Source organism: Sphaerodactylus townsendi, linkage group LG06 (genome assembly GCF_021028975.2).
Source record: "Sphaerodactylus townsendi isolate TG3544 linkage group LG06, MPM_Stown_v2.3, whole genome shotgun sequence".
NCBI classification, from domain to species: Eukaryota; Metazoa; Chordata; class Lepidosauria; order Squamata; family Sphaerodactylidae; genus Sphaerodactylus; species Sphaerodactylus townsendi.
The window spans coordinates 129,032,325-129,042,439 of record NC_059430.1 but is presented as its reverse complement, the minus strand read 5'-3'; the positions used below and the strand labels follow the sequence as shown (position 1 = coordinate 129,042,439).

Sequence of the window (10,115 nt, the reverse complement as noted above, 5' to 3'; positions counted from 1 at the left end):
TCCTTGCATGCCACCCCTCCCTTTCCCTCCCTTTCCTTGCATGCCACCCCTCCCTCCCCTCCCCCTTTCCACACCCTTTTCACACCTATGAGTAGGGAGGGAGGTCTTTCTATTTAAGGGGAGGGTTAGGGTTATTTCAGACCATCCACATTCTAGCAATAGCCAACAGTACACGCTACCCCCACAAGTATCCCGTCCACGCACCAGAGGAGGCCTCCAGCCGATCCAGCTTGCTGACCAGCCAGTCCAGGTTATTGGAGAAAAGGGCGCAGTTGGAACGGTTCCCACGGATCAGTGAAGCTGTGTGGCCAGACAAAAAAGAGAGGTGGAAGGAGCAGGAAAAACAGCAGTCAGTAACGGGAAATACTCCAGTGTGCATCATCTTGGTGACGCTATGAATGATCTGGTCGCCAGTGATGCATCCTGACACTTCACAGACTTTTCTAGCTCTTTCGTGGCTGCCCTTCCCAGCCTCAATCGTCTTCTCCTCTGCCAATGGGGAATCTACTCCCCTCGAAAAGAACAACATTCTGCCTGGCTTCTGATAAACAACATGAAGAAGAAGAAGAAGAAGAAGAAGAAGAAGAAGAAGAAGAAGAAGAAGAAGAAGAAGAAGAAGAAGAAGAAGAAGAAGAAGAAGAAGAAGAAGAAGAAGAGGAGGAGGAGGAGGAGGAGGAGGAGGGGGAGGAGGAGGGGGAGGAGGAGGAGGAAGAAGAAGAAGAAGAAGAAGAAGAAGAAGAAGAAGAGAGGAAGAAGAAGAAGAAGAAGAAGAAGAAGAAGAAGAAGAAGAAGAGGAAGAGGAAGAGGAAGAGGAAGAGGAAGAGGAAGAGGAGTTTGGATTTATATCCCCCTTTCTCTCCTGCAGGAGACTCAAAGGGGCTGACAAACTCCTTGCCCTTCCCCCCTCACAACAAACACCCTGTGAGGTGGGTGGGGCTGAGAGAGCTCCGAGAAGCTGTGACTAGCCCAAGGTCACCCAGCTGGCGTGTGTGGGAGTGTACAGGCTCATCTGAATCCCCCAGAGAAGCCTCCACAGCTCAGGCGGCAGAGCTGGGAATCAAACCCGGTTCCGACAGATTAGATACACCAGCTCTTAACCTCCTACGCCACTACTGCTAGATTAAAATATTTATCTTTCATGAAAACCATTAAAAAGTTTGTTGAAAGACTCCAACGTCTAAACACAAGCAGCCATCGTAAATAAGAAACCGTAAGTCATCAAGCTCACTGTCGGGACGGCCTGATTTTTGGGGGATGGGATCTCTGTCCGGTGTGAATCTGCTGTGTGAAACTATTTCGCTGTTGCTTTCTGCCTCCGCTTATCTCTTCCGCTCTTAGTGAAGGCCAAATGCTTTGGTTCTTAGTAGCACCGCTGAGAAACTGTATGGTGGAAGGGATGTCTGGGTGCTTTATGACTGAGACGTCTTGGACCGCGTACGAAACTTATCTGACCTACAACAGAGAAATCATTGTTCATCACAACTGTTTCAATTGTTTGGTTCAAGGAGGTTCTGACTCTCACCTTCCATCGTGCATTTTGACATGCAGTTTGTTCATTTGACTGCACTCTTGTTGAGCTAGATGTTCTAGAGCTGGATGCCTTATTACGGTTTCTTGTTTATAATGGTTGTGACCACAGTGGCTGAGGAAGACTAATAAGTGGAAAGTATTGAGACTTTCCCGGGTCAATACTACCACTCACCATCCATTGATCATCATCCATAAATGCAGAGGTGGGATCCAGCAGGTTCTCACAGGTTCCCGAGAGTAGGTTACTCATTATTTGTGTGTGCCGAGAGGGGGTTCCTAATGGGTGATTTTGCCACGTGATTTTTGCCTTAGTTACGCCCCCCCTCTCAGCAGTAGCGCGCAGAACTTGAAGCAGTCTAGCAGGAGGTGCACCGGCGTGCGTGGCAGCCTGCGCCTGCGTGCATTCGTTTCCCACCCAAGGACCGGCACAGCGGCTGCGTCCTTGCCACAGCCCCGCCCAGGAATGCCCCGCCCCTGGAATGCCCGGCCACGCCCCCATCGTGCCCTGCCCAGGCCCATTGGCGCTACGCCACAGTTTGAATCTCACCACCATGGGAACCTGTTACTAAAATTTTTGGATCCCACAATTGCATAAATGCCTGTATCATCATCATGACTAACTGTGCTTCCACTGATGTATGTATGGAGCTTATTCATTGAAGAGGAGTCCAGACAGGCACCAGATATTCGAAATCCTTCCTATGTCAACGCTGGATTTGCAAGGAAGCGATTTCCTTTCATTCAGAGATTTGCAGTCCTGGTACTGTTTGTGGGATCCCGTTTGTGTTTTTATGTATTATATTGTATGTTATCTATGTGATTATCCAAGCTATATATGGTGTTGATGTTTAGACGTTTGAGTGTACTCTACAAACTTTTTAATTATTTTCATGAAAGATAGACATTTTAATGATGTTTATCAGAATTTTGTACTTCTTGTGGCCTTGATACAGCACCTGGCTTACCCTGTTTTCTTGACTCTATTCCCCTCCCCAGACGTCTGGCTGTGACAGCAATTCCCCCATGCTTGTTGGGGGGGGCACTTCAGTAACTGAAGACAGCCCACCCTGCTGGCCCCCTGCCCTCCAACCACATACCGAGCAGTTCATACAACAGGTTCACGATCTCCTTCCACGACTCGGCTGCCTCCTCTCCAGCATATTCTGCAAAGTGTGCGGCGGTGCTGTAGACGTTGAGGCGGTCGATGCAGTTCAGAACGAGCGTGATCATACCCTGCAAGAAACCAGAGACGCACTCAAGCCCGAGGGTCAGGACTGCGTGGCTCTCAGCACATCCCTCCCCCCATCTACTGTGCAACCCACGCAGATAACTGCTCTATGGTTTGAAAGACAGGGAGCAGGTCGGTCAATAGGGCAGGGCGAGCAGAGGGTTAAAGGTCAAGGAGGCAAGAGGAGAATGGGGGTGAGTTTCAGCGGAGGCTACATGGGTGGCTGAACAAGACCAACTTTTGTGCCCCCAGCTTTAAAACCCGACTGCCTTGTAGCAGTCAACATAATTGACTCAAGGGCAACGTCAATACTGAGTTACATGAGCGACTACAGGCCACCAGATTTTTCCAGAGAGCCAACGCTCACGCTGAATGGTGCCAAAGGGCTCTGGAGCCCAGCTTATCAAGCTATTTGCAGCCAACCAGGAGGGTCTTGGAGCCCTCCTTGGGGTTAGGACAGACTAAGGGTCTGCAACATGATGATGATGATGATGATGATGAAGAAGAAGAAGAAAAAGGAGAAGAAGAAGAGTTGGATTTATATCCCCCCTTTCTCTCCTGCAAGGAGACTCCTTTCCCTTCCCCCCTCACAAGAGACATCCTGTGAGGCAGGTGGGGCTGAGAGAGCTCAGAAGAACTGGGACTAGCCCAAGGTCACCCAGCTGGCGTGTGCGGGAGTGCACAGGCTAATCTGAATTCCCCAGATAAGCCTGCACAGCTCAAGCGGCAGAGCGGGGAATCAAACCCGGTTCCTCCAGATTAGAGGGCACCTGCTCTTAACCCACTACACCACTGCTGTCTGTAAGAAAGTAAGGAGCGGCTTGAAAATTGAGCCTTCACCCTGGACCCGATCCAAACTCTGGGTTCAAACTCTGAGGCCTTTGGGGGTAGGGCGGTTTATCAAATGAATGAATGAATGAATGAATGAATGAATGAATGAATGAATGAATGAATGAATGAATGAATGAATGAATGAATGAATGAATGAATGAAAGTCCGGTTCAAGCCTCCAACAGCAAGTCCAGCAACTTACTGCACAGACCCTGAGTGGCAACACTCCTCTCAGCCGTGCTTCCAGATTTAGCTGCCCACGAATCTGGCCAGGTAGGGCCCAAGCTGCTGTTAGGCATCCAGCCAGAGGTGAGATCCATCAGGTTCTCACAGGTTCCCGAGAGTAGGTTACTAATTATTTGTGTGTGCCGAGAGGGGGTTACTAATGGGTGATTTTGCCACGTGATTTTTGCCTTAGTTACGCCCCCCTCCTCTCGCGCGCAGAACTGGAAGCAGTCTAGCAGGAGGTGCACCGGCGTGCATGGCAGCCTGCGCCTGCGTGCATTCGTTTCCCGCCCAAGGACCGGCGCAGCAGCTGCGTCCTTGCCACAGCCCCGCCCAGGAATGCCCCGCCCCCGGGATGCCTGGCCACGCCCCCGTCGTGCCCCGCCTAGCCCCATTGGCACTACGCCACAGTTTGAATCCCACCCCCATGGGAACCTGTTACTAAAATGTTTGGATCCCACCACTGCATCCAGCCGTCTTATGAAGCACGGGACTGTGGCCCTCCCGCTGGGCTCGGAGCCAGTGGCTCACCTCTTCCTGGAAGAGGTTCTGCCTGTTTTTCAGCGACCGGAGCTTGGTCTGTTTCTCCTCGTGCTGCAGCTCTTCTTCGGGGTGCTGGAAGTAGTTGATCAGATCTTGCAAGCTGAGAATCATCCCATCGATGGGAAGCGTCACGGGGCTGCTCGACTTGGCCTTCCCACTCAGCGTGTCCAAGCCCCTGGGGAGGAAGAGAAGAGAGCTGGAGATGATGGCAGTGAGCAGCCGGACAGGGAGGAAGCTCGATAAACACACAGGTTGCAAAGCTGACCTCCAACCCACATGCCAGCACATTGTCAGAAACGCAAAGGCCCCTTCCGCACATGCAGAATAAAGCACTTAAAGTTCGTATGAACCAAAGATTTCTAAGAATCAAAATAGGGTTTCTGTATAGTGACCAGCAGGACTGCATGTTAGAAGCTTGTTAGTGATTATGCAGGCAAGCGAAGATAAATATCTTTAAGATCTTGTCACTAAAGGTTAATACGTGACAGAAGACATATACTTTATAACTTTGTTTTTGGTTAGAACCAGCTAGAGGGGATAGCTACATGAATGAACAGAACCATAAAAGAGATCAGAGGTTAGAATAGAAATGAATGTGATTAGTTAAATGGGAAAAAGTGTTTTTCTATGTATGTTAAATGAACACAGAAATGATAATGAGAGATTCACATTTACTGGTATTTTACTATAATTCTATTGTATTAGAATCGAAGGTATAATTGTTAGAATCAATGTTTGTATAATCTGTTAAAGTTAAATCATTTCAAACTGGGAAAAGGGAAGTTTTATGATCTAAAGGAATGTCAAACCTACATACCCTGAAGAGGTATCTCTCTCTTCAGGAGCAAACTTAGAAAAGTAGGAAAACAAGTTATTCTTGGAAACCAGAAAAGGCAGAAGTTAGTTTTATGGCAGCCGTTTGCATATGGGCAGAGGGACGTGAGCAAACGGCATGCAGTGTTTGTGTAACAGAAGGAATCAGACACGTAGAATAGAGGCTGTCTTAATGTGACAAGGAGTCAGAACTATCCAATGGGATTTTAAGGTTCATGCTTATAGCACGTGAAAGGGGTATGGATTATGTGCGTGGGTATGGGGATAATTGTATGACGTATGTATTCTTTGTGTCTATAAAATTGGTCCTTTTTGTATGAAGTGGGTGTGCCTCTTACTTAAGGGGACACCCTGGTCAGATACTTATGCTGTCCAGTAAACTTATCTTGTGTTTCAAACCTGCTTCTTGGGTATTTTCTAAAATACTTAAAATTCTAAAATTCTTAAAATAATTCAGCTGTGTAGGACCAGAGACGCGGTCCTGGCCCCACAAGGCTCAAAAAGGTTGGTCACCCCTAAGCTAGACCCCCATGCTCTCCCCCCACACCATCTTCCCTCTTTTGCTCCTAGACCTAGGATTTCTCTTTTAACCAAACCAACCTCCCCGCCTCTTATGAGATGTGAACATTAGAATCTCTCCCACAGCAATTACATTTGGGCGTTATGGAATGTTCACAAACAACAGGGTAGATGAAGGGTGATCTGCATCAGCAACGGGCAACAGCAGACATCCGCAGCTTAGCCTTTTCACATGCACGGAAGACAACATGCGACTCAGATGAATTAAATTTCTAGTTTTCCAAAGAGCTGGATATTCTCAGCACCCACTTGATGAATTGGTTGTAGAGGCCGGAAGTGCTGTAGATCATCCGTGAAGCTTGGGATTGCTCGTGTTGGCAGCGGGTCAACGAGAGGGCGTCGTCCATGTGCCCTTCCTGGTGCAGGATGGCCTGTGAGGTTGGCAGACAAACAGATGTTAAGGATAGGCTGACCAGACGTCCTGCTTTTGGCGGGACAGTCCCGCCTTTAAACAATTTGTCCCGCGTCCCGTGGGTTCTTCAAATTGTCCCAATTTTTGGGAGGCTGCCGCACTGCCTTCTGGGGCGCAAGGCAGTGCGGCAGCCTCCCGCGCACGCGGCCGCAGGAGCACGGCCATCTGGTCACCTTAGTTAAGGAAGATTTAAATTTTAAGGTCCCAATGATCCCCAAACTGAGGACCAAGGGACCTCAGTCTCCGCACTTGGGGTTCCAAACACGGGGACTAGGGATGCCGTGGCTCCTGCCAATCCCTTTCCTGGCACCGGAGGGTTTTCAGAAAGTGGGCGAGGCCAAGTAGGGCTTTTGCCCTGCAAGGCTTTTGATTGGCTACTGGAGATTTGATTGGCTGTGCAGATTTTTAAATGTTCTGCCTTGGCAGCAGCTGCCAGGAGAGTTCAGAGATCTTCATTGTGCGACTGAAGATAAGCTGCAGGCTCTGACGGCCATTTTGTGGCTGCGCCCACCACGCTGTATCCGAATTCTAAAGGTGCCCGCAGGCTCAGAAGGGTTGGGGCCTCCTGGTCTGCACCGTGGCCACAAACAAGTGGAGGGAACCTCTGGCCCGTTTTCCACTGCTCTGTACTGCCACCACTGCAGGTGGCCATGGGTGGAATTGCAGCCATCCACCTCAGAGGGATCACGTGACGCAAGGCACGGGATGGGTTCCAACATTCCTATGAAGCTGGCCACGCTCCTCCGCTGAGCAACCCCACCTGACTGCTTGGCTGCTGAGCGGCCGGCCAGCCGAGAACTCACCCTTCTCTTGAGCAGCCCCAGACGTAACGCCTTGGCGTCAGCTGCCGCGTAGGTCACCCAGAGGCCGCTGTCAACATGCTGCACGAAGCACATGGACTCGCCGTACTTGATCTCGGGGGCTCCCATCCCCTCCACGTCTCGCTTTGGAGCCACATCCAGCTTTTCCTGAAAAGGTGGGAAGGAAAACGGTTTTCCGGAGTCGGCAAAGGATAGACTTGGAACAACGTGTAGTGTAGTTAGACCCCAAGTGGGGGGTGTGTGAACTTTGGTCTCCCTTGTCCTAGGCCAAATGCTAACCGCTATGGCACACTGGCTCCAGGTATACTTCCCCCCCATATGGGTGCATCCGCACAAATTCTTCCGACTGCTTTCTCTACTATTCCTCATATAAGGCAGGATTCTTTCCCAACCTAGCGGGCGGAAGAAATAATATTTTTTCTCCCTGGATTGGCATTGCAGCCCCTTCTGGGGAGTGTCAGCTGTCTTTATTTAAAACATTAGGGATTCCCAATGGGGTGCCCATGGGCACCATGGCACCCATCAACAACTTTTATGGGGCCATCAAGAAAATGGGCGGGGCCTTGTGGTTCTCTTGCTCAGCAGGCCTTTCATTGGCTGCTGAAGAGCCAATTGGCCATGCAGATTAAAATGATGTTGATTCAGTTGCAGCTGTCCCCACAGTGGGCGATTCCGCCCACGAGTAAAATAGGTTCGACACAGTTCCCTGAGAATGGTACTAACCTAGGTCGAAGCCATTGTTGTTCCCCACTGCAACCAGCTTGATCCCAGCTCGGAGGGCAGAATCATCCTGTGCCTCTTCGTTCCGATTGGCTACTGTTCTACAGCCATGTTCCATCTATCCCCACACACGTTATAAAAAAAACTGCCACAGGAATGGAGGGACGAAGGTGGCGTTTTTTGATTGGCCAGCTGTACGCCTGCCCGAAACACTCAGCTGTGATTGGCTGAATGGGGGACTCCTGGCACCAGAGATTCTGCACTTTACTGGAATCGAGCTGTTCGAGCGTGGTTCCCTGAAAAAGTAGTCGTTCCCAACTGGAGTCGGAAATTTGACCGTTACATGGGGTGAAGCTGGTACAAAACCACGTCGATCCCAGTGGTTGTGAGGAGCACTTAGGTCGAACACAGCTCGAACTTAGGTCGATAACCCAAGTGCGGAATCGACCCGTGTTGGCTTTTATCCTCTCTCTTTCCCCTTTCCCAATTTATTTTTAAAATTACTCCTCTTCTCTTCTGTTCTTGGGCTTCCTATATGTGGTTGTCTCCGCCTCCTCTGGCAGCCATTTTATAACTGTGTCCGCCACCCCGTGTCAGAATTCTAAAGTTGCCCACAGGCTCAAAAAGGTGTGAGAGCTGCACTGATTTAGAGGAACGCTTCTCACCTTGGAGATACGGAAGCAAAAAGCTGTTGCTTTGGTGTTGGCCTTTTCAGCATCCACCACAACCAGACCCTTCTCCTCGGTCAGCGCCAAGTAGCGGCCCGTGGTGACGTGACGGACACGGAAGGGCTGGCCCCACTTCATGTGACTGCCACTCCAGCTGTGGGGAGAAGAAGGAGGAGGCCTGTCACTCAAAGAAATACGGTGCCTTGCTGGGTTCTAGAGGCGCCCTTCTCCCACGTCCCCCGCAAAAGGAAAAAGCAAGGCACGGCACCTTCAGTTGCCGCATTCAGAGATTCCGAGTCCGCACAAAGTTAGAAAGCGCAACCTGTTTCCTCTACAAAATACTTGGGGTACCACACTCTGTACCATATGCTGTACTATGCTTAGAAACTGGTCAGAACCTACTTGAAACAAGAGCATGGCTGAATACATTCAAGTATTGGATCAAACTATGTTTTAACTCTGATGAGCGCAGTTTAGCATGTATTGTGCGCCCAGACCTATTTGCCTCCAAATGGTATCAACTTCTTAAATCAAAAACCTACTCTTTAGGTTTAATACTTGAAGATCTCTGTATGCTGTCACCCAGAGAGATTCTGCAAACCTTAAAAAAGCAGACTTCTACAACAGGAATACCATATCTTGTTGGGCCAAGCAAATGGAAATCATGGTCACCCCTTTCTGTCGGAATGGAGGGTACTCAGAACAGGGGCACATAGCCAAATCCCTTGAACTTATTAACTGAACTCCCCAACACAGAGATGGATTATTACAAGGGCCAGATGCAATAATACTTTTCCATCAGCCATTACGTAAGGGTCGCTACTGCTATCTGTCCTCCTCGCCAGGGATCGGGTCTTCCACACTGTGTAAAAAAAAACCAAGGAGGAGACTTCTTCTTGCTCTCACATTATACTCTTGGACTGTCCGAAAGATATATATGTGGGCATTAGGAATTTCTCTCCTGGGTGGATCTTAGACAAATCTGAAAGAGACTCTGACAACTCTGTTGTGGAGCTTTTGTTAAATAACACAGAGGCCGTGCTCTTGGAAAAAGTAGCAAAATTTCTTTTACAAGTGACAGAATTTTCTAAGTAATGTCCAATGCTAGATACAGTTTATCTGTTTTGAATGTACTTTTGATTTGTACTTCAGAAATGTCTGTAATGCTCTGGAGTCTATTTTAATATGCCTAATAAAGGTTGTTGTATTGTATTGAAAGCGCAACCTACCTGATGCGCAAGGGCTCCAGGCGCCAGAGGGAACGTGCCTGGGAACAGACAGCGCCCCCTTCGTAGTTCACCAATCTGCAGGAGGGGAGGGGAAGAAAAATGATATAGGATGGAGATTCTCAAGCAAGAAGCACCGCGAGACACTCTTCCTATTTGTGTGTGTATGTGTGTGTGTTATGTGCTGTGAAGTTACTTTTGACTCGTGGTAGCCAAATAAGCTATTTGTGCTGATAACCTTACTGATCTTCATTGCTCTTGCAGTTCAGTTGACTTCTGGCCATGGGGTCAGCAGAGAACGAAGGGAGGTCTGGTCTCGGTGATGTTCTACTCCACCATAAATTCTGTTTTTGATAGAACCTAGCTTCACGACTCTTGCTTGAGACATGAACAAGAAGACTTGGGAACAATTTAACTACCTCAATTTGATTTGAAACGTTTGCATCCCACCTCGCCTTCTTGGCAAGTCTACGTATTCAAGGATCCTCCATCATGGTG

The 10,115-nt window shown here is 49.1% G+C and overlaps 1 protein-coding gene across 1 annotated transcript in view; it reads right to left on the bottom strand.

Annotated features, from left to right (window-relative positions):
* Positions 1-116: 116 nt before the first annotated feature.
* LOC125435540 (ryanodine receptor 1-like) overlaps positions 117-10,115 on the bottom strand; it is a 31,325-nt gene continuing 21,326 nt past the window's right edge. The window contains exons 10-16 of the mRNA XM_048501733.1: positions 9,621-9,695; positions 8,389-8,545; positions 6,986-7,150; positions 6,020-6,141; positions 4,346-4,532; positions 2,628-2,763; positions 117-300 (exon numbers count right to left, since the gene is read on the bottom strand). Coding sequence (XP_048357690.1) covers positions 176-300; positions 2,628-2,763; positions 4,346-4,532; positions 6,020-6,141; positions 6,986-7,150; positions 8,389-8,545; positions 9,621-9,695 — 967 coding nt within the window. The 3' untranslated portion in view covers positions 117-175. The remainder of the gene's footprint in view (positions 301-2,627; positions 2,764-4,345; positions 4,533-6,019; positions 6,142-6,985; positions 7,151-8,388; positions 8,546-9,620; positions 9,696-10,115) is intronic.